The following is a 24,471-nucleotide window of genomic DNA, read 5'->3' as shown; positions in this document are numbered from 1 at the left end:
AATAGTCAACACACTATTACTAAACATATATAATAATACCTTATTTTTTTTCTATCCATAACATTATATAAAATATATATATATATATATATATATATATATATATATATATTATCTTACTTTATATAAATCAATCAAATTTCCCTTTTAAAACATTATATTTAAAAGATATACAATATCTATAGCAAATAAAACGACGCGGCGCTTAAACCTAAAATTAAAATATTTTATATTGTTAATCTAAAAAAAATAGCATTTTATTTAAAGAAAACCGAAACTAGAACGTGAAAACCATATCATATAAAAGTAATAAAAGCGATATATTTTGGAATAACATTGGCAATGATGAGAAATGGTCCCGCAGTGAATTATTTAGAAATAGGGACAATTATTTGGAAACACTACAATAAATACAATGGCATAAAAAAAAACACTGCACCTTATGCTTTAATAGGTTCGTAAAAAATATAATATATATATTTTTTAACATAATAACAATTAAATAGGGGTATATTAATTGGGAAGGAAAAACTACACTGTCAATAGGATAAAAGAACACCACTGCATTTGATGCATCAACACCGTGGGTCAGAAAACGTGAGTAAAATAACTAAAAAAAAAAAATCAATGAAACAACATTCAGAATTCCATTCAAATTCACTGATTGATGTATTCAAAATCATACAAAAAAGGTCATGCACATAAAGTTAAATTGCCTTACACATATACCCATTCCTATAATTCACATAAACACCATCAACCACAACAACAAAACAATGTCAACTTCCCTTATCTCTAATCAAATCAAACTTTCCTCCTAATCAACCTCCAAACACATCCACCCTTAGTTCTTAGTGTGACAAGCAAAAATTCTCACTCTCTCAAAATCTGTCTCACGTGCCTAGTTTCTTTTTTCTTCCCCTCCCTTTAATATATCGCTAAAAATATATCCAATATATATAAAAAAAAATCCCCGATAAAATAATTTAAAAAAAAATCTGTTTTTATCTCCTTTTGTTTCTAATTTTCAGTTCTTTATCTTTTTAAAACTACGACTTAAATATAATACATGCCCCTCTATAGACATAAAATAATCTATAAATAATTTTTATATTTTTTCTAGACATAAATTAAATTATTCCAATTTGTTTTAGGTGGACAGTCATACTCATATCTACAGAGCTACAGTGCTTTATCAAAACTTTTATCGTTCTTACAAATGATAGATTTTGGTTCATTCTAATACATTTTAAAATGCAACAATGCATTATATATTAATTATTAAAATGAAACTAGAAAGAACAAAAACAATGAACACTAGGTATAAAATACTTATTGAAATAATCCTTGATCTCTTCAACTTTTTCCCTTCGATATTGGATTAAGACATCAAGATGGATTCAATAGGTGATTGGGAAAGAAAAACACTAGGGATACAAAAGTTCTATACACATTTTTTAAACAACCTATTAAACTTCTCTAATACTTTCTTCTTTTTTTACTCTATATAGGTTAGCGGATTCAATTTTTAATAACAATATATTATAAAATCAACCTTTAACCGTAGGTCAAGAATAGCTCCAAAAGCTAACCCAATACTATACTTCTTCCAATACTTTTGAAACTTCTCTTTCATATTCCAAGTCATATCCTTTAAGGTGACATCTTTATTTAACAAATTTCCTCCAATAAGAAGCTAAATTTTCCAAATTTGCATAAAATACAAGTTTGAAGTAGGATAAGATGAACCAAACATCATGTTTGTAATCTCATAAAATGGTTCTAAGAATCGACATATTTTCTCTCCTCTATTCCATTCTTCACAAGATGGACAATTTTTATAATTTCTCTCAACCACTTTGAGAATTTCTAAAGCTTTCTTATATTTGATTTCACTTTCAACAAAAATGGGTATATGCAGAACTAATACAAAAATGTATTCTTTCAATATCTTAACTTTATTTTGAATATCTTCCTTAGTCAACAAAGTATGTGGTGAACGAATAACATAACAATTGGAACCTCACCAGTTTCAACATTAGGATATCTTCAGAATGAAAATGAGTCAATTATGAATTCAAATTACTAATAACATAAGTTATATTCCTTCTATACACATAATAATTAAATAAAAATCATGCTTGTGAAACTTACAGGATGGCAACAATATCAAGTATTTCAGGGTGAGAAACAAGAAGTCGTTCAAGTTCTGCTGGTGCAACCTAGTTCAAACGAGAAATGGTAAATAGTTTAGATGGGTCCAGAATGATGGTAAATGTATGTTGTTGGTGAAAAGTTGAACCTCTAGTCGCAATCAAGGCTAACAAACTAGAATTCTCCCCTTTTGGGGAACTGAGCATTATTCTTCTTGCAAATTTCAATGCTTGGGTGCCCCTAATAGGGCATTGAGCGCCACCTCTACTGTTTTGACAAATATGACTTTCTAAGATTCGAAAACTCTATGGGGAAAGGTCCTTCATGGTTTAGGGACATGCTACCACTGAGAGGAGGGCCTAAAGGGCTGCTAGGGTACGTAGAAACACTCATTTCGTCTTCTTGGGTTCTTCTACTCCTTCATCCATGGCCATTTCGTCTTACATTCATGAGATTTTACACCTATCTAACTTCTTATGTAAACTCCATGCACAACCACCAGCATTCTCTCTGAAATACAAAGATCTAACCTATACCCCAAAACTCATAAACTTACAACCCAAACCACACTTCTAACACTCTCACTTACTTACTCATCTCTTCCACTAAAAAGAAGAGAAAACTCACCCCTTCACACCCCCCACACATTCTAGATTTAGAGTGTACGAATGTACCCCACATGCAAACCATATAAAACGTAACATGAAAAATTCCAAATATAATAAAGAAACACAATATATACATTCAAACGTTAAAAACACCACAAGGAACCAAAACATGCACACTTTCACATCACCACAAGCTTTGAAATACCCATGATACATACTTTGCACATGAACATGGTTCACCTTTTACATGCAACAACAAAATACAACTCATACAAGCATCCCATCTTTCACATATGTAGCATTACTTTGAACCAAAATCCACCCTTCTCAAAATATATATGTATACCCATGGTTCTCCCTTCACATACATCAACAAAACATATACCTATCAAGTACCCATGCATGTTAGAGATTAAAATTAACCCACACACCCCATGCAAAATATATTTCATAGTTATTTTCCCTACCTCTAATTGTAGAGAATTTTTCAAGGGGTTCATTGATGTTATACCTATGAACAAAAGCTCATCTCCTCTTGTTGCAATACCAAGGTCAATCTACACCTCTTGAATCCTCTCTAACACACCATTGAAAGTATTAGAATAAAGACTCTTCACTCCTCTCATAGGTGCTATGTTTTTGTGTAGCTATGTTCTTCTCTGACATACATTACTTTAAAATCCCCTATTAAATTAACTTTCATTTTTTTCCTCTACAATCTCGCCAATTATAACTTAAGCTTAGGAAGAGTAAGTGTTCAGAACAACAACAAGCAGTGAGCCCCTCATAAGCCATAAAAGTCTCCTATGAGATTTCTTTGCTCGCTACCAACCCAAACATATCATGCAGGGGTTTTGTTTTTCACAGACCAAACTCTCCAATCTCATGCAAAATCACATAATACAAACTAGTAAAAGAAGAAAAGAACAAATACTCTACCCTTCTCTACATGACCAACCCCACATAGAGGTACAAAAAAAAACCTAGACTTACCCTCACCTTTTACCTTAACCTAACTATGCAAGGAAAAATTAAGAAAGAATGAAGCCAAAGGAGATCAAACTCCTCTGCATAATTACGTGCACAAAACAAATCTTCACTAAAAACAATATTTCTCTTTTCTACATTATGTAGGTCTCACATGTCCACCAATCATAAAAATGGAGAAACGAACCTAAGAAGTGCCTTGGGTAGGAATTGAATCCATGGTCTCTAACATCCTTGCACATACTGCACCATTTCCATTTTGTTGATAATATAGTGCAAACAATACCACTTAAGCCTATTTCATGTAAATTTCAAAAAGTAAATATGAAAACTAATATTAATAAATTTTATTCACTTTCTCAATACTTCTTACACACCAATACACACCATAATTAAATATTTAAGACCACAACATATAAAAATAAAAAAAAATAAAAAATATTTATATATTTTATGGGTCTTACAGTCAGCCTTATTCCTTAGTAAAGAAGCCCTAGAAAACGCCCAAGAGAAGGTGTCTCATCGATTAGAGGTTCGATCACAAACGCTTCAAGCTACACTTGGGGGATCTCTTCAACCTAGGGATCATTTTCCAGCACAGTACCCTTGGATCCCCCCTTCTTAGTTAAAGTGTCTCCCACAAGCTCACTCGAGGAGTCACCAACAATTAGGTCCCAGATTATAAGAAAACCCTTTATTTCAAGAATATGATTTGTTGTAGAAAGTGTAGAAGTCGGGGTCGTTGAATCAACGTTCTTCTTTTTGGCTGGGGAAGTTGTCGCATCAACCGTCTTCTTTGAACCACCTCTCTTTTTCTTAGTAAGGCCAGAGGTAGCTCACCACTTCCTGTATTCAAAAGATTTTGACATGATCTCTAGAAAACGAAGAATCACACTATTAGAAGTCATATACATAAAATAATAAAAAATCACCAAGCACCTTACCCTCGAAGAGAGAGGTGGGGTCCTCAACAAATGCGACACAAAGCAATTCCCCACAGTTGAGTACCCAGGGAAGTTGACTAAGCAGTTCAACACCTTTTTTCTCCTTAACACTCAACAGGTGCTTTATCACCGACTTAAACTTTTCTGGATGACTCTAGTACAAGGGAAACCTCGTCCTCAAAGTATAAGGACAAAAGAAGAATTTATGTTCAACCTTAGTAGAGGAGGCGTTCAACTTTAAGGACTTTATGATTCTTAAAAGATTAGGTGTAAATGGTGAACCATTTTAGGCATCATTCAAGGATAACCAACCAACCTTGGGATTGTGCTTCAATTGGTAGAAATACATGAAGAGATCAAGAGTAAGGGTAAGATCGAGTTAGTTACAAAAAAAAAATTTGAAAGGCCTTCGTGAACGATCAATTGTTAGGGTGAAGCTAACTAGTGCTACAAAAAGAACATAAAGAAGATAGATCTTAAATTCTCTCAAGGAGAAAGAAATGTTAAACTCTCTAAAACATTCATAGATGAGGACATAGTTATATTATTTCTCTTGGGGCCAAAAAAAGAACAAGACAAGGTGGTGAGCTCAATAGGACAAAAATTGAAGGTAAAGAACTGTCTCGACAATAACAAACTTCGATGCATAAGATGTGACCTCGTATAAAATTCCTGAATATCTGGAATCCTTTATAGGGGAAACTAGTCATGCTTCTTGACCACTAGTTCAAATGGCACAACCTTTTTCCCCCTAAATAGTTTTTTCTTCTTTAACTTCTTCGAAGTAATAATGACTACCCTAAAGGAAACAACTATTGAGGGCATGGCAGCGAGAGGCTCCAATGAATAGTTCTCGTTTCCAAAAAGAGAAGTAGAGGATTCGACATCAGAACCCTCACCCACAAGGGTTATCTCTCTTTAGTAAAGAGATGACGATTAGACTCAAAGGAGGAAGATGAATAGGTTTGATCAGAGAAGATGAACAACAAGACTTGAATAGAGAACATGACAAACTCATATGATGAGAGCGAAATAGGGAAAGGTGGGAAGAAGCATAAAAACTCGAAAATTGAGAAATACAGAAGTGAAAAAGAGAAACAAAAGAAATAACGAATATGATCGAAGGATTCGAAACCCCGAAGATAAACACATCCTTTGACATTCTTTCCTCTTCCGAGTTTAATTGTTAGGATGCTTAGACATTAATATCCCAACTTTTTAACATTTCATCTTTTCTTAGTTTAGTCATTAGGATGCGGACATGTCAGCCACATTCTCAGAACCATTTAATGTGAGACAATGTTTCACGATCCAAGGTAATCATTACGATGACTCAACACCCCGCCCAAAGGAAACCCTTCATAAATGCATCACAAAAATTGGAAAAGTGCATAAAAATCACATTGAACCAAGTACTCAGCAAGTTGATCTTAAAAGTTAGACAACCACAAGTTACTATAAGCACAGCTCGGTCAAAAGATGACTACTCACAGCTCGGTTAGACATGACCTTAGGTAACTGACCAAATCACTTATGCTTGGTCGTGTAGGCAATCCACCTGTAATACATAAAGTCAACCAAAACATGTCCTAAGGGTTGGATAAAGTCACAAAAGGTACACTAATCAAACTTCTAAGCATGGGGGCTTGTGTACCTAGTTCACCCAACAAATATGCTAAAGAACATGGCCCAACAAGGCCCATTTAACGTTATTGGCCTAAAGTAGTTAATAATATCTAAAGATATATTTATTGGCTCAATTACAGTATATTAATAGAATATATGTTTAAATATCGGTAGTTTGATTATACTCTATATATCTCTTAATATCGTATATCAACATAATATGTTATATTTGATTGGTTTATAATATCTTTTATTATCATATTAACTATAAGATATCTGGTAAGTTTTTATTATTATTGATATTATGGATTTTATAACTGATTTTCTAAGGGTCCATAAATTTTATAAATAAATGTCATTCTACTAGAAAATAACACACACTCTCGTACTCACTCATACACTCATGTAGATTAAAAACTCTCTTTAAAGATGAATTTTCCTTTGTGTTTTAACACTAAATAAAAAAATCAAGAATCTTCAAACTCCCGATATCTTATCACCCATAAAAACAAATGTTCAACTGGTAAGAACAAATAATATTATGATGATTTTGATTGTAAATAAAAATAGAATCAAAATAATACAGGAATGTAATATCATAAAGTATTATAAGATTTAATTCCACCATTCATTTGTAGATTTCATATTGTAGTATCATAAAGTAACATTATAAGATGTGATTCCACATACTATAATAAAGTCAAGTTCTTCTATAGTTATTTTTTCCCAACATGTGGTTTTTTTCTTTGTTTATACTATTTTTTTGTTCAAATATGAGATTTTCTCTGTAACTTCCATTTTTATTCTCATAGAGAATGTCAATCTTCTAAATTAACTTATTAAAATAATCTAAAAGTTTAATATTATTTAAAGCTCCTTTTAAAAATAAATTTTAGCAAAAAAAGACATTAATACATTAAAATAAACAATATCTTATATGTAATAGTTGATTTTAACTATATTATTATAAAAATTTAGTTTTTATGCGAAATATAAAAAATAATTCTAAAATTGTCTTATATTTTAGTTCTCTATTAAAAACTTATTTTGATATATATCTCCAAAAGTTTTACATTTGAAATTGATAATAATTTATACAAGTAATCTTCTTCAATAATGTATCTTTTAAGAGAAAAACCGTATCATAAACATTAACTCAAAGTAATAATTAAGCTTAATGATACTAACTTACTTTTAGAGTTTCATACTTCTCCTATTTTACTCTCTCGCCCCACGGACCTAATTTCCAAATTCCAATCTGGCAAACTCTATCTAATTAATAACAATAATAATAATAATTATCAAAGAAAGTTGTTAACTTTACACCGAAAAGAAAAGCTAAACTCCAAATAAAAGCACTTATTATGGAAGAAATTGTAAGTTTGTGCCGTTACAATTCAATAACTCATGTTGCATCCAGCAAAGCAATCAAGTTGCTTTATGCTGATTTTTGACTTCAAACCCAAATTAAATATATTTTTAGCAATTTTTTAGTTGGTATTTTAAAATGTTCTCTACATTTTAAAAAAATAATATTTTTTCAATTTGATATATTTTTATCACAAGTTTAGGCATAACAAATGTTAAAATATTTTAAGGGGAGTTCAATGCAACATCGACACTAGAACACCGATCCCTTTTCAAAGAAACTTTTCTCCTTTTAGGTATCTCAAAGTTGAAGATATTCTCTTGGGCATACAAACATGCAAGAGTGAAAGCCTAAACAATAAACTGCAAGTTTCGTTCAAGTCTTTAGAACTAGAAAGTATTTTTATTTTATTCTCACTCTTAAAAAACAATCATCTTTTCATTCTTGAAAAGAAATTCATATCGATATTAAAACTTGATTTTTTTTTTATAATTATAATCTAAATATAGCATAAGCCAATTTTGTCTTTAAGTTCCTCAAAATATTTTGAAACTTAACTTCAATCCTTAAAAAAAGTTTAACAACTTTAGTTTCCATATTGTTAGAAAGATGGTGTTCGAAATCTGCAAGAGTAAAATCACATGTTTTTATATTAAAATGTAAATGATAAAGAATATTAACTTTTGATACGGATTGCATTACAATTAACAATTCGAAATGTTTTGAGAGATGAAGAATATATTTCTTTCAAAGAATCCTAATCAATTCTTCCAATCTGTTATTCCCTAAACAAACAAAAAGTAAGGCCAAGAAAACCCAGTTGTGATATGAATGTGCCAGAAAGGCAAAAACGAAGGGGACAATTAACATATTCCAAATAACTTTTTCTTCCCATTTTTTGAAGTTTCTTAGTCATTGCTTTGCCAATTCAAAAACCTAGATTAGATCCTTTGCTTTGAAACTTATCATATCTTCTTTTCTTTTAATCTAAAAACAGAACAACATTGCAATAACCGGTGAATATAATGCACAAATGTTAGAAGAAAATTACAACTTGTAAATTTGATTACGACATCAGATTCCTTAGTTTTTTTTTCTCTCTCTCTCTCTTCACATTTTTACATGCTCAACCTCTACGTTTCAAGCACCTACTCATTAACTATAGTTGCATTGCAAGGCTAAAATTATATAAACATGACATAGAAAAAGACAACAAGTGAAGCCTGAAACACAGGGTGGCATCTTTTTCTACCTCAGGACCTCCAAACCTTTTTCCTTCCTCACATGATTCCTCAACCCACCTGCACAACCATACAATCAGCCTCAACCACCAATTTTGCATATAAAAAAAATCTTTTTAAGCCTTGGAAATGCATGCAAAGTTAAAAATAATGACAAAAAAGCCCAACTAGAAACAACAAAGCAGATAAGATAATGAAATCGGTAATTAACCCCACCCCCTTGAACCTTGCACTGCATATCCGGCCTAAAAACGTTACTGTGATGATGCAGGAGGCTCAGGAACTGACATATAGTGTAGAATATTGTACTTTTTTCCTCTTTGAACATAGGAAAGTTCCTCTTAATTGTTTTTGTCTGTGGCATGTGAAATGGAAAAGGTTGAGTAGGATGTTCTTGTCTGAGACTCTTTTTTGATGTTAGTGTGGTCATTGGGATGTGAAGACACGAGGAGAGACAAACCCAGAGAAAGCAAATGAAAATCCAAAGCCACTAAAAAATTAAGAACAAATTTCCAAATTAATCCTTTAAAAACCACCTTTCTCCTGAATAACAAAACAAATTCTATTTAAACTACTGAAACTTATGCAAAGTAGTTTCTTAAATACCGAAAGAAAAGTTAGTTTAGTTCCTGAATTTTACCTAAGTACTGCTGTATTAGAATACCATTAGAGAAACAAAATTTGTTTCTTATAAAAAACTAAATACAATTGTACCTCGGAAAGTATTCGGTTTGTGAAAATGTAGCTGTGAGAACAGCTGTTTATCAGACAAAAATAACATAAACCTCAATCAAAACAAAAATCCAAAGGAAATTTCAGTCTCTCGCTCACACACCCAAAATTGGTTTAAAGAAAAAAAAAGGTAGAATCAGAAGGGATAAACAGTATATTGATACGATGAAAGAAGTCAATTGTATGTAGGGTGAAGCAAGATCGTGCATATGTTGTGTTTGGAGTTTAGTTTGAAAAGGGTAGTGACAGATCTCGGTTAGGAAAAAAAGAGGTGATCGAATTGAGAGTAATTGAGTTTACCTTCGGGCTTGCAGTGAGGTGGATCTTCAAAGAGGGAGAGAGAGAGTTGTTTGTGGGCAAGGCCAATGTCAAAGAGTATCAACCCTGAAGAAGGGTCGTTTACGATTATGTCCTTGACAGGGAGCCAGACAAAGAGTTCTTCTTGTTGGAGACCCTCAACGCCTATGAGGCTACCATAGGTGAGGTTGGCAGTGACGACTTGCTCAAAGAGGACTCTGTTCTCGTACTTGGTCAAGCAAGGTGCGTCTAGGAACACTTCCAAGTGGCCATTTTGGGAGAAAGTGTAGGACTTTACCTCTTCTGGCAAGAGACCAGGGGGTAGTCCTTTTGAACGGAGAAGGTCATGGATGGAGGGAGAGGACGACAAAGAGAGATAAAGTTGGAGAGAGAGAAAAACAAAGAGTGTGAAGGAGGGAGTGTTAAAGATTGGTGCTCCCATGGTGCTGCTTGCTTAGACCAAAAAGAGAAAAGAACATGAGGGGGCTTAAGTTAAGGTGGTTCTTTTGATGAGGCTGGAAAATGTAGAGACTGTTTAAGAAAAGGTTAGAGGGTGTGGAATGACAATGCTACCCTTGGTTGTGTTGTGTTTGATGGCTTTTGTGGTTTGATTCTAGTTGCTATACTCCATCTATCTCATCTACATCTTGAGGTTATTTGTTTTATGCTTATAAATGTAGTTGTTGGTCTTTGCTTCAATGTATGTTATTACTTATCTTGAAAGTTCCAAGCATTGTTAGTACATGCTCAAATAATTACCACCCTTGCTTCACCTTAATTATTGCCCTTGCCCCAAACTAAAAGCAAAATACCACTTTCATCTTTACTACTATGCTCTCCCTTCACCAAAATTATAGTTTTGTAGGTAAATTTCAATGTTTCTTAGATAATAATTCCAATAGAATATATTATATTTTGTTTAAATTTGTCCTATACAATTTATTTTTAATACAATGTCAGGTTCAAAATGTATTTTATTAAATTTTTATTATCATTAATACCTAATGTTTAAAAAATTATATTTTCAATCAGATTTTTAAGATTACGCTATGTTAGAACAACCTGAAACATAGTCTAACTATAAGAAATACATGTGGTCTGTACTCAGATCAAGTTTGGAGTTGCATAGGCTGTTATGTATGATGTTCAAGCTATTAGGTATACGTGATGACAAAACTGATTATTATTATTTTATTTTTCTTAAAGGTATATCTACATCATGAGGCTAAAGAAAGAGACACAAGAATAATATTTTTGATTTTTCGTTCCTTACTATAAAGAGTATCAATTTATATTATTTATTGTCACCATCTTCAGCCAACTCCCTTTTTATATATGCATACATTTTTCTTTCCGTATTATAAGGAGTATCGATTCATATTATTTATTGTCACCAGCTCACCTTTTCATACCTTTTATTATATTATATAAATAATGTTATGAATCTAAAAATAGTTTAAAAGTTTTAAATTGAATGAAAATGAAAAAAATTAAATCATATAAAAAAATATAAATATTGATTATGTCTGTGTTACAGATAACTTAGTGAGGTCAAAATCAATTATTTATTTTAATGATTAGTTTAGACAAAAACAAAAATACAACTCTTATTTAAAGAAAACTAGATAAAAATTTGAATAAGAATTAAAAATCTTACATAATAGAAACTATTCTTACATAATCAATTATATTTATATCTTTTTGGACAAACTTCTCCATGTTTTTAACAAAATTGATTATGATAATTTAATAAGTATTAGATTTCATCTTACAAAACAAATCCAATGGTTTATATTTATTTTAATCAATTTTGTATTGAACATGTATGTGGAAAATATCAATTTTGAAATATTATTGAAGAAGATGACTTTGATAAAAATATAAAATAATACAAGTAATACTTATTTTTTATATCCACAATTAATAGCACCTCAAATTATATGTTGCCTCTAAAGTTTAATTGGATGAAAATTAAAAAAAAATGCATCAACATTGCATAATTTTCAAAATCATAATTTGGTGAAAGACTTGAAAAGTAAAATACATGTGAAAAAGTATATTTTAGGTGGTATATAATTAAAGATATGGTATAGGATATGGGGTATGTTGAGAATCACATAAAATAGGAAATAAGAATAATGTGCATTAATAATTTATGTGGCCCAATGATATGAAATGGCACTATTATTTATTTAGTTGGGTTGCATGATGGAAATGGATGGAAATTGAGAGAGGATATTATGAATGACTACAGCCAAAGTAGGTGCATTAAGAAACCATAATCAAGACTAATATAGAAAGCAAGACATAATGATGGAGGGAGAAAAATTAACCATGGTTAGATGATGAAGAGGGGTATTTTGGTAGTTTACTGAGAAGATGAAGACAAAGTGGTTGAGGGATTATATGAGACTGTGTGGAATAACGGTCAGAGAAGGCACAGAGAAGGTCAGAAAAGTAGCATCTTTCATTGGGGGTGAAACGGTCATTTAGGATTTTCATGGTTGTGGGAAAAGGTTCTGTCTCTCTTAAAAGTCTCAGACTGCAAATCTATTCCTGTAGCATTCAATCCATCAACCTATGACCTGATGCCTCTCATTAATAAAATAAAACAAATGTAATTTTCACTAATAATTTAAGTTCTCTCCGTTTTTTTTTCACAAATCAGATCTTTCAATTTTTCTTCTTTTAATTAGGTTTCAAAATTGATTCTTTTTTATTGTTAATACAGTGCTAACACGTCACGTGTTAGTTCACAACTTTTTTTTATCTTTTTAAATTTTTTTAATTACTTTGTTATATATATTTTTTAAAAATTATCACGTGTAAATCTGATATGCAACATAGTGGTATGTGTCACTGTCATGATTTAATCTCTGAATTTTTATTTTGTCTCAATTTAGTTTTATTTTTTTAATATTAAATAATTTTATTTCTTTTTAAATTCAAACAAAATTTAATTTGTATATAAATATTATATAAATATTTTTGTTAAAATTAATACTTTTATTAAATATTTTAAACAAAATTAAATTTATTTATAATTATATTTAATTAATTATATAAATATTAATTATGTTTTTTAAATATATCTATAAGAGTTAAAATGACGTGATTTGTGAAAGTAAGAATTAAAATAAAATGTGAAAAAATGTGGAAGAACACGAAAAAGAAGAAAAACAATAGAAATGACCTTTAATTTCATGGAATTTTCTCTAACTTTTTATTTAAAAAAAATAAATTTCATATTATTAATTTGTTCACTAAGTCTTGAAGTTTTAAAAATTCACACGAACATGGCGTGTTACTGTTTTTTTAACTCTTATAGATATATTTAAATAACATAATTAATATTTATATAATTAGTTAAATATAAAACTTAATCTTTTTAAAAATATTTAATAAAAATATCATTTTTAATAAAATATATTTATATACAAATTAAATATTGTTTTAATTTGGAGAGAGGAAATTTTTTTTAATTTTAAAAAAATTAAGACTAAATTGAGAATAAAAATATAGACACCAAATTGAAACTATAATATAATAGCATGTGGCATTATAATAACACGTAGCATTGTCTCTGCGTCACGTGACACAATATCAATTTTAAACGTGACATATTTTTATTTTTTTTAAATATAAAAAAAATAATTAAAAAATATTTAAAAATATGACAAATTGACACACAACATCATCTTTAACTATGTTAATACAATACTAATAGCAAGAATATGATTGTTTTAATTTTTTAAAATTAAAGATATAATTAAGAAAAAAAATTTTATGACTCGATATACAACTTTTTAACCAAAAACCAGAATAGATAAAATGATTAAACTAACAATTTTTTATGGCCTTCAAATTAATCCATCTCAATTTAGTAAATATGTCAATTAAATCTGACTTTATTTGGATACCAGTATAGAATTAAAAATTTATTTAACCAAAATTTCACAAGTCTCAACTTGTCTTATTTTATTCTCTTCTATATAGTGTATATATTGATACAATTCTTACATTTTATTCAAAGCCAGTAAGAAGCGTCATGAGCTTTGTATATAAGCGGTTGTCATTTGTTAATTATTAAAGTCAGAGCGTCGTAGATGTAATAGACTAAAAGTAAAAAAATTAAACTTTGTTGTAATATTTCTAAAGCTCCTGGTTTAAGTCTATATAATATTTATTCGATCTAATAGATATATTAAAAAATAAACAAGAAGGGTCATTAAATTTCTTTATCATTGAACAATTTTATTGGAAAAATATATACATATTAAATAGTCATAATATAATCTCTCAACCACCATCAACAAATAGAGCCACCACCACTTTTCTCACCTCCACACTAAACAAAAGAGATTAAAAATATATTTGTATTAGGAAAAACAAATTATGAAACATAAAAGAAAATGCAAGACAAAAGAATGAACCTCTAACCGCTTTAGAAATGGAAAGAAAAAAGATACTCGTAGTGACAATACGACAACACACTTCGCATTGGCTTCGTAATGACATGATGAAACCTAAATCTATGAATTTGTTGATGAACTAACAACAAACATGAACTCAAATATGCAAAAAAAAAAAAGCACACAAAGGTTCCCAAAAGGTGCAGTTTCGAAAAACACATAAACATGTATTTTTGGTGATTTTTTCAAGGTTTAACTTAGAAATAAAGACAAGTAAAGGACTAAACATGACTTCTAGACAATATAGACAGATTAAAAAGTTAAAAGGACACCAAATAACATATATAACCCACAAAAAAGTGAAGAATGATTCAAAAATAGAAAAGGCACATATAACATAAAAAAACACAAGAACACCTAGTGGAAAAGATGAATGGTTCCAAGAGTAGAGCAAAGTAGAACCATAAAAACAACAAAAATGGTAAAAAGATTATGATGAGCTAAGGTGTGGATGGGGTAGAAGCTCATGGACTCTAGGAGATATGGTGGTGGTGGTACAGTGTTTTGGTGGCTCCAAGAGAGGTTAGGCCTACTCAAGGAGAAAGGTGACTAAAGGGGCGTCATGGGTTGCTCTAGTCTTGATCTAAGATGAGTAGTATGACAAAAAATGAGCAGCATAACATTACTCAACATCAAAGATGAAATACAAGGGTGAAGACACCTCTATTTATAGGTCAAGGGTGTCTCTTTTTAACCCTAAAAGCATGATCTCCAACCTTTGCTCTCACTGGCCAAAAAAAGAGGCCTTCTAAAGAGTGGACAAGTGTCCACAAATCCTCTCCAGTGATGGAAGGACATGTGGCCACTCACAAAACACAATCCTCTCTATTCTTAGAGTGCCATGTGGCCATTACTAAAAGTAAATCCTCTTCAATGGAAGCATGACACATGACATACGCTTTCCACTTGGTTTGGATGTCTAACTTAAGGAAAATCCTATGCTACTTAAGACTTAATGCAAGCCTTAGAAAACCTACAATATTATGGCCTAATACATGGCCAAGATATTCCTACACTACTCTTCAAACCATGCTCCATGATGGCTTCAAAGGTGGACCATAGGGTAGAGTTGATGTCATCTTCATGGATGACTTTTACTCTCTTGAAAGTGCTTGATCATGGTTAGGGGATTTTCTATCATCATGGGTCACCTCCAAGACATCCCACATTTCTTTCGCTAATTCACAAACAGAAACCCTATAAAAATCATCCAAATTTAGTGCATAAGATATGATATTCTTAGTCGTAACATCATAATGTGTTTTATTGTTTTCATCCGGTGTCCATGAAGAGAATTATTTTGGAAATAGTTTTACCAGTTTCTATTTTTGTAGGTTGAAAAGGTCCATTTACCATAACATCCCATACACCATTGTCAATTTATTATAAGAATATTTTCATTCTAATTTTCCAAAATGGGTAGTTTTCTTAAGCAATAAAGGTGATCTATTTATAGATGCCCCTTCAACAAAAGTTTGAGAAATATTAGCCATAACATAGGATCTTTTAATCAATTATCTATCGAAAAACCAACTATATGACACCAATTGTTAAAACTGTTACAACTAGTATTCACAAACCAAGAGGGAGGTAAATTGATTTTTCAAAAAACTCAAATCTTTTTTATCAATTTCCAAGTTATGTTGAGATGCTGATTATTTGGACTTTTTCAAACTACCAAAGAAAAAGTAAGATTGAAGAGAGAAAGAAACACAACAATTTTATACATGTTCAATTCAATTAAAATCTACATACAAATTTCTTTTAAGCAACCTAAGCTTAGAAGATTTCCACATGTCAAAAGAGATCACAAAACTACAAGTGCACCTTAATAATTTTAAACCCCAAAACATGATGAACTTGGTACATTTATCAAGAAACACACTATAAATGCAATGCTTCACACACTTGCATCAAGACTATTACCTACATAGTGATAATAGTACAAAGAATAGAAAAGTGAAAAAAGAAAATGAAACGAAAACACTTGGAATGTAGATGTTATAAAATTCTCCTATTATTAAGCAAGAAGTTCTAAAGCCAAACCCATCATATTGCTTCTTGATGAATTTTAGAAAACTCAGCAATGCTTTCTTCAAGAACTTAAGAATACCTATATATCATAATACCAACTCTTAGATATCAAAATTTGTGTTTTCACAATGTGTAAGAGGCTAGCTTTTAAATACAAATTTGTTCACTAATGATATTCATGTTATGAAACTAACATAATCGATCAATACAGATTAGTGGCAGTAGTTTTGAAATCCTATAAATGTGTTATGTTATAATCAATTAGATTAGTGAGTTAATCGATTAATACAGATTAGTTAGAGGTACAATGTTTGAAATGAATCTTTTTCACGCCAAAACTGATCTTAATTGACTAATTTGATTTTATGAACATTTTGCTTAGCTTACAACATTTTTTAAACTCAATTTACTTATCTAAACTTAATCAATAGATGAGCATCATCAAAAACCAAAACTTAGAGTTCTTCTACAACTTTCCCTTTCAATAATCTCCCCATTTTTCTATGATGGCCAACCTATCCTGCTATCAAGAAAATATACCTTCCTCCCCTTCAGACATTAGGAAAAAAAGTTGAGGTATAAGATTACTATGGCATATATATTATGCAAAAACATATATCACTTATAACCAAACTATTCAAAGCATACCAAATACCAATAGAAGTAGATTGTTCAAGGCATAAAACCAAAACCCTCATGATTGCTTCTTGATGAATTTTAGATAACAAAACATGGAGTACTTACAAGGCTCCCACTTTAAAATATTAGATAACAAAATAATAAATGAAAGAAACAAAACAAAATTAGGAAAAGATAAAAATAGATGAAAACAACAGTAAAGAAAATATGTTGATTTCATTGCTTTTTCAAAATATGATTCATCATTGGCTATCTAAAGATTATTGTTCAATTAATTATTGTCTTAGATTTTCAAATTAATCAATGTAAATTCTCAATTAATTTGTTAGGATTCTCACCATCAACCAAAATACATTCTCAACTAAAAGTAAGAACCTTTTAGATTAATCATACTAAATTTAACCAATGGATATCATAAAATAAATATTATGTCTAATCATGTGTATTCTTTTAGCACTTTTATTAAGTAAAAAGTTAATTAACCAAACTACATTCTTTGTTAATTCTTGTTAAAGATTTCACTTTTAGTCAAAGTATATTATCAATTACTTGAAAATTCTCTTTTAATCACATGAAAGTTTCTAACTTTAGTTAAAGTACATTCTTAATTAAAACTAAAAACTATTTGGCTCTTATGATCAATATGCAATATGCATGTAGATTAACATTTTGCTAACTTGCTACAATATAAAAATCATTACTTTTAATTTATTTGAAAAAAAAGACATAGATAAACATAAATCTCAACAATAATCAAAAGAATAAATAAATTTATTCCATCTAACTTCAGAATCCAATTAAGAAATTATAGTATATCAACTCCAAAGACTTAACACTTCATGGAACTTTAAAATAACATAAAACTAGAAGAGAATAGAGGGAGAGATGTGAAAGATGGTGGAGATGATGAAATTAGGTACCCTAAAGGGTTCCTAAGCTCGCTTTTTTATTTCCCCTTGGTACCCTTATATATAAATTAGATTAACCTTTGTTTCAAGCTTTTCTATGTTGTAATATTCTTTCTAATAATGCAATCTCCTCCAATTATCTTTTAAATAATCCAAAATCTTCAAGAGAAACTTGATTAGTGTGGAGATCTAAAAATATTTAAGAATATATTTACTAGATTCAAAAATATTTGAAAAATATTATCTTTTGATATTTACTAATATAGTTAAATAAGATAATTATTTAAAATATGAAATATAATATCTAAAGATATATTTGCACCTAAATTATCTTTTACCATAAATATTTTTGAATTATCGAACTCTTTATGTGGAAATAAAATAAAGAAAATTGCAATGTCCAATTTTTGTTGCTTGTTTCCTCTTCCTAGCTTAGCCAAACTTCTTCACGTTTTCATGCTTTTCTTGACTTCTTGCAATGATTGGCTTTACTTTTTATGGTTTTGATTATTTTCTATTATTTATCTATTTTTAAGGAGTCATAAAGCTTTAATCATTTTATTTTCATACCTCCATGAGTTTTACTTAGTTGCAACCTCAAAAATATTCAAAGAACATTTATCCAACTAAAAGACTACTTTTAACAAGTTTTTGTATCTCATGTTCAATAAACCCAATTGTAACAAATCCTAATTAAGGAATCTTCTAAAATATAAAAAAGAATTAAGAATCCAAGATTAAAGACTAAATTAGGGCATAAATGTACACTCATCACACCTTCACATTTTGTTTTAGATAAATTTTCATATCTACATTAAACCAACAGAAAAGATGTTCACTATAAACAAATCAAATTTCTAAAAAAGAAAAAGTTATCATACACATACAAATGGAAAAAAATTAAGTTATCAATCACATATGCATGAGTTAATCTTTTGAATATACAAGAAAATCAAATATAAAATAGACCACTCAAGTTAAGATGTTTATTTTCTCACCAAAATTCACCAAAGTGTGTGAGCTTGTATTTTCACTCAAAAACAGATATAAATAAACACTTTTGATATTTAAAAAGACTATAATGAATTCAAAGATCATGATCACTTTTTACAGGTTGTAATGAGGCCTAGGCATAGGTAGGAAAATTTTTTAGGCTAAGGTATAGAAAGAATAAAGGAGCACAATTTCTTTTTCTCTTTTTTCCTTTGTTGCTCTCTTTGAGAAAACAATCATCTTTCAGCTTTCTACATTTTATTCAAAACTCTTTCATCATTTTTGCCATTTTTATTTTTCTATGGGTGAGGTACTCACCCGCACACTTTATTTATTAGTCATTCTTAACACCATCCATTAGCTCCTTCTTTCTTCCTAAGGCAAGGGAAAATATGGTCTTTTTTTTTTCAAGGTTTTGCAATGGACTTAAAACAAGAAAAATAGGTTTAAGGCTTAAAGGGCTAACCATAAATTAATATCAAGGTGGACTTATTTGACGAGGTAGCTAAAAATTAGAAATGCCTCAATCATATCAAATTATGCATGTCTACCTAAGTTGCAAAACAAAATAATGAAATTAAATATTAAAGTATAATCAAAACATTACCATGTCACTCAAGAAAGATAGGAATGACACATTATGGCCCATTCATCGTAATTAGGCTCAAGACTTACAAGGCTAAAACCTCTTTCATAAAAGATTTAAACCAAGTATTTCTTAAATCAACTCAATTACTAATTTATAATTATGAATCAATTAGGTTAGTTTTTAATCAATTCAATCCATTTAACATAAAACATGGCTCCTATTTCAATATTATGATAAATATGTTTTATTGTTTAAAAGTTTTACCAAATACGCGCTCAAAAAAGAGAGGTGTAGTCACAATAAAAGTACTTAAAAACCTTATCTTTCATAATTAGAACTTTCCTTAAGTAATACTTGCAAAATTTCTCAAATGAAATCATAGTTTTTTTTTAAATGAAAAAAATAAAAAGAAATTGACAGATGTGAAAAAAAAGTAGAAATCCTAACTACGATTCATCTCTCCAACAGTTATTTCAAAAACATCTCTCCAACAGTTATTTCAAAAATTGTTGTTGATGGATTTATTTTGCGAAGAGAACAATTTTTGTGACTTTTGGATCAATCTTATCATATGTCAAAATTTATTTTCTTTAATTTTATATAAAAGAAGTTAGCATGTACAAATTTTATTAATTACAAAATTTTTATCTTTATTAAAAATAAAAATAAATATTTAAACTTGTTTTTATTAAAATTTAAACTAGAAAACAAATATTCATGAAATTTATTTTTTTTTAAAAAAAACTATATAAAAACAATGATAAAAAATAAAATAAAATAAAAATTTTTCAAAAATTAAAATAAATAAAGAAAATAATATAAAAGGAAAAATAAAGAAAAAGAAAATGTTATTGATAAACAAAAAATAAAATTAAAATAAAAACTAAGAAATAAAATTTAAAAAATTTAATTGTGTTCCTTGGCAATGACGTCATCTCATAATGATGTTGTTGATGTGATCAAATTAATATTATTAAACTATAGCCATCAGAATTGCTAAGATGGTAGCCAAAAGACAAAAATAAACAAAAGAGGTAGACAAATACAATAAATTTCTAAGCAATGCATTTGTTAAAATAATACAAGAAGATAAAGATAAACAAAATAAATAAGGAATTAGATAATAAAATAATAAATGAAAGAAATAAATAAAATTAGAAAAAAACTAAAAATAGATAAAAAAATAATAGTAAAGAAAATTGGTTGAATGTACTACTTTTTCAAAATAGGATTCATCATTGGTTATGTAAAAATTATTATTCAATTAATTATTGTCTTAAATTTTCAAATTAACCAATGTAAACTCTCCATTAATTTTATTGGTTTTCTCACTGTTAACCAAAGTACATTCTCAATTAAAAGTAAGAACTTTTTAGATTAATCATAATAAATTTAACCAAAATACATTCTCAATTAAATATTAGTAGGCCTAATCATATTCATTCTTTAACAAATAAAATTAAATTAATCAAAGGACATTGTTCATTAATTCTTGTACATTCTTCATTAATTAGTAGGCCTAATCATATTCATTCTTTAACAAATAAAAAGTAAATTAATCAATACATTCTTCATTAATTAATTCTTGTTAAAATACCTTCAATCAAAATATATACTCAATTATTGGTAAAAACTCATTCAATCACATGAAAGTTTCAAACTTTAATCAAAGTATATTCTCAATTAAAATTAAACATATTTGACTCATATGATCAATATGAATGTAGATTAACACTATGCTAACTTGCTACAATATAAAAAAGAAAAAAGATAAACATAAACCACAATAATAATAAAAAAGAACAAAAAAAAAATTCTATCTAACTTCAGAATCGAGTTAAGAAATGACAACATAATCAATTCCAGAAGATTAACACTTCATGGAACATAAAATAACATAAAAATAGAAGATAATAGAGGGGAAAATTTGAAAGATAGTGGAAAGGATGAAATGATGTCCCTCAAAAGGTCCCTAAGCTTCCTTTTCTACTTCCCCTAGGTCTCCTTATTAAAAATTGGATTGACTTTGTTTCAGACTTTCCTATTATTGTAATTTTTTTTTTATAATTGTTGATGGATCGACAAGTGTACCGAATCGCACAAGTAATATAAAATGGTAATACCAAGTATCGTGTCCCAAGAGACTCTCGGCACTAGACAATCGTGTGATAACTTGATTAATTAAGACTTAGAGAAAACGAGATCATTGGTTTCAGATGCAAAGAAAAAAAATTAAATATGAATGCAAGTTGATCGATAGTATAGTAGCACAATGATGAACGAATTTTGTTTAATATGAGATGAGTATGTTGTTGGGGTTAGATTTCGCCAAGTTCCCTCTCATGTATGTAAGAATTCTTCTTTATTCATTAATGTTAACCTCACTCCCTAAATCACTTAAACCCGATCCCTGGGCGAAATAAGCATGTCCTTAATCACTAGTTCATGCAATTCCTAGCATTCCTAATAATTAAATGTGAAGATCAAGAGCTTTAAGACGACCAAGACTCATACCCTAATCCTTGAGAAATATTACTCTTGGGAGTAATTCAACAAGAACCTGAATTGTAAGGAACCTCCCAACACTCATGCAATTCATAAATCATGCTATTGATTGATTTAAACAAAGCAAGCGTTGTAACAGATGAATTACTCTAACAATTAATGAAAAAGCATATATTATTAAGAATCAATTCAAATACATGAGAGTTTACAAGGTTACATCATCCCCCAACAACAAATAGAGTAGATGAATTATGGAGAAGAATGAGATAGAGAAACCCTAAAAGTAGAAGATGAAAGCTCCCGCATCCAAATCCGCCTCTAGAGGGTGAAAGAGTGTGTTGCTGCGCTCCTCCTACCAAAGATACCAAACCTAGGGCGTTTGGATCCTTTAAATAGAGTCGAATCATAACAGAAACAAGGTCTGACCCATTTTGCTGGGCGCCCAAGCGCCCTGAGTGGGGCGCCCAAGCGCCCTGAGTGGGGTGCACTTCTGGCGCTCAAGCCCCCTTGAAGGGCGCCCAAGCCTCGCAGGTTTTTTTAGCACTACGTTTTTTTCTCTCTTTTTGTAGTTATGGTCGCTCCTTGAGTTCCAAATCCTTCATACTTTGACTCCTCTTCCAAATCACTTCATTAACCTACTAAAACAAGGGAATTTAGTCATAAAATCATTAAGTTCAAACTCAGCTCTCTTATTCACACAACTTAACAAAAAATCATGATTTCAAGCAAGTTTCTAAGTAGAAAAGGGTGCATTTAGTATCAAAATTACATCACAGATAACGGTATTTTCAACCGTTATCAATAATGCAATCTCCTCTAATTATCTTCTAAATAATCCAATATATTCAAAATATATTTTATTATTATTGGGATTAAAAATATTTAATAAGATCTTTGCTAGATTCAAAAGGATTTGGCAAATATTATCTTTTGATATTTACTAATATAATTAATTAAGATAACTATTTAAAATATGAGATATAATATCTAAAGATATATTTGCACCCAAATTCTCTATTATAAAAAATAATACATCACCCACAACGACAACCTTGTTTCAAATACAACCTTGTTATACACCAATGTGTAACACATCAAATGATAATTCTTATCTTCAAAATGCAGGAACACATTCAAAGCAACACTAAAATATAGAAAAGTGCAATTTTATTATCAACAAATGTAAGAAATACATTTCTTTCAATATTTCTAACAAAAATTAGGTATTCAAAGGTAATCAATAGGTTATCAAAGAGTTCTAACAAAACCAAAAATGACATTGCAACAATACTTATTGTACAACAACATCTACAATAACGCTAATTGTTGCAACACTTCATCCCTGCGAACATTGTCAATATCCAGAATCCAATCACAAACAACATTCTCCCTAAACTGTTGTAGCTCCTCTTGAAAGCAATAAAATGCACACAAAATGAATAAAATACTAAATCTTTTATCACAGGTCCCAACAATAACAATTTTCCTTACTTGCGCTTGGGTAATGGGGCATTGTTTTCCCTTCGTATTTATTAATATCATCCCACAACTCCATAAATTTCATAACAATAACTCCACAATCATACCTACATCAGACAAAGTCTAAAATACAAATAATGTCATACTACTTCAATCACACAAATAAATATTATAATAAAAAATACCAAGACTAAAAACTTATGTGTTAGGTTGGATTGAAGTGTGCACGTGTTGTACTTGAAATGATGGTTTGTTTTCTTCATAATGATTCAACAACATTATTAAAAGATAAACAACCATTGACCAACATTATTGAAAGAAACTAATAAATACTCACTACAACATATTTACTTACATTGTTTACACCTTGTTGTTTAATGGTATCCATGATTGTCAAAGCAAACATTGTATAAAAAATATGTCTAAATAACCCAACAACCACACACCTAAAAAATTGTAACTTTGCACCCAAGAAGCACAAAAAATCCAAAGTGATCAACCAAAAGTTCAAATATTTCAAACAACTCAAAATCTACCTAAATAAATAATAACAACTAATTATTATTATTATTATAATTATAATTATAATAATAGTCAATACTTTGTCTATATGATATAGATATCCATGACTCAATTGATATGAAAAAGGTTTCAGCTCACCTTAAGTTAAACATTCTCCATACGTATGAATAAAGTATATTAAACAGACTATATATTTTTTTGTTGGTTTAGACTCTTCAAAGGTAACCTTAGATATGCTTGTTGCTGGTGGCATACACTATGACAATATAGGTATTATCTGTTTCACGATTACAAATTTCATCACGGTTTTCTTCTTAAAATTTAGAGAGACAGTTTTATTTTTAGAAGACATGTCATGAAATTAAGAAGAAA

At 29.6% G+C, this 24,471-nt stretch overlaps 1 protein-coding gene across 1 annotated transcript; it reads right to left on the bottom strand.

Annotated features, from left to right (window-relative positions):
- Window positions 1–8,698: 8,698 nt before the first annotated feature.
- On the bottom strand, window positions 8,699–10,497 carry LOC124821381 (serine protease, putative (Protein of unknown function, DUF538)). The gene is made up of 2 exons (XM_047293254.2): window positions 9,962–10,497; window positions 8,699–8,989 (listed from the first exon to the last, which is right to left on the bottom strand). The coding sequence occupies exons 1-2, from the start codon at window positions 10,398–10,400 to the stop codon at window positions 8,937–8,939; spliced, it is 492 nt and encodes a 163-aa protein (XP_047149210.2). The 5' UTR covers window positions 10,401–10,497; the 3' UTR covers window positions 8,699–8,936.
- Window positions 10,498–24,471: the final 13,974 nt, after the last annotated feature.

Source organism: Vigna umbellata, chromosome 6, assembly GCF_029865625.1.
Source record: "Vigna umbellata cultivar VRB3 chromosome 6, Vumbellata_1.0, whole genome shotgun sequence".
Classification (NCBI taxonomy): domain Eukaryota; kingdom Viridiplantae; phylum Streptophyta; class Magnoliopsida; order Fabales; family Fabaceae; genus Vigna; species Vigna umbellata.
This window is presented reverse-complemented; position numbering and strand designations above follow the sequence as displayed.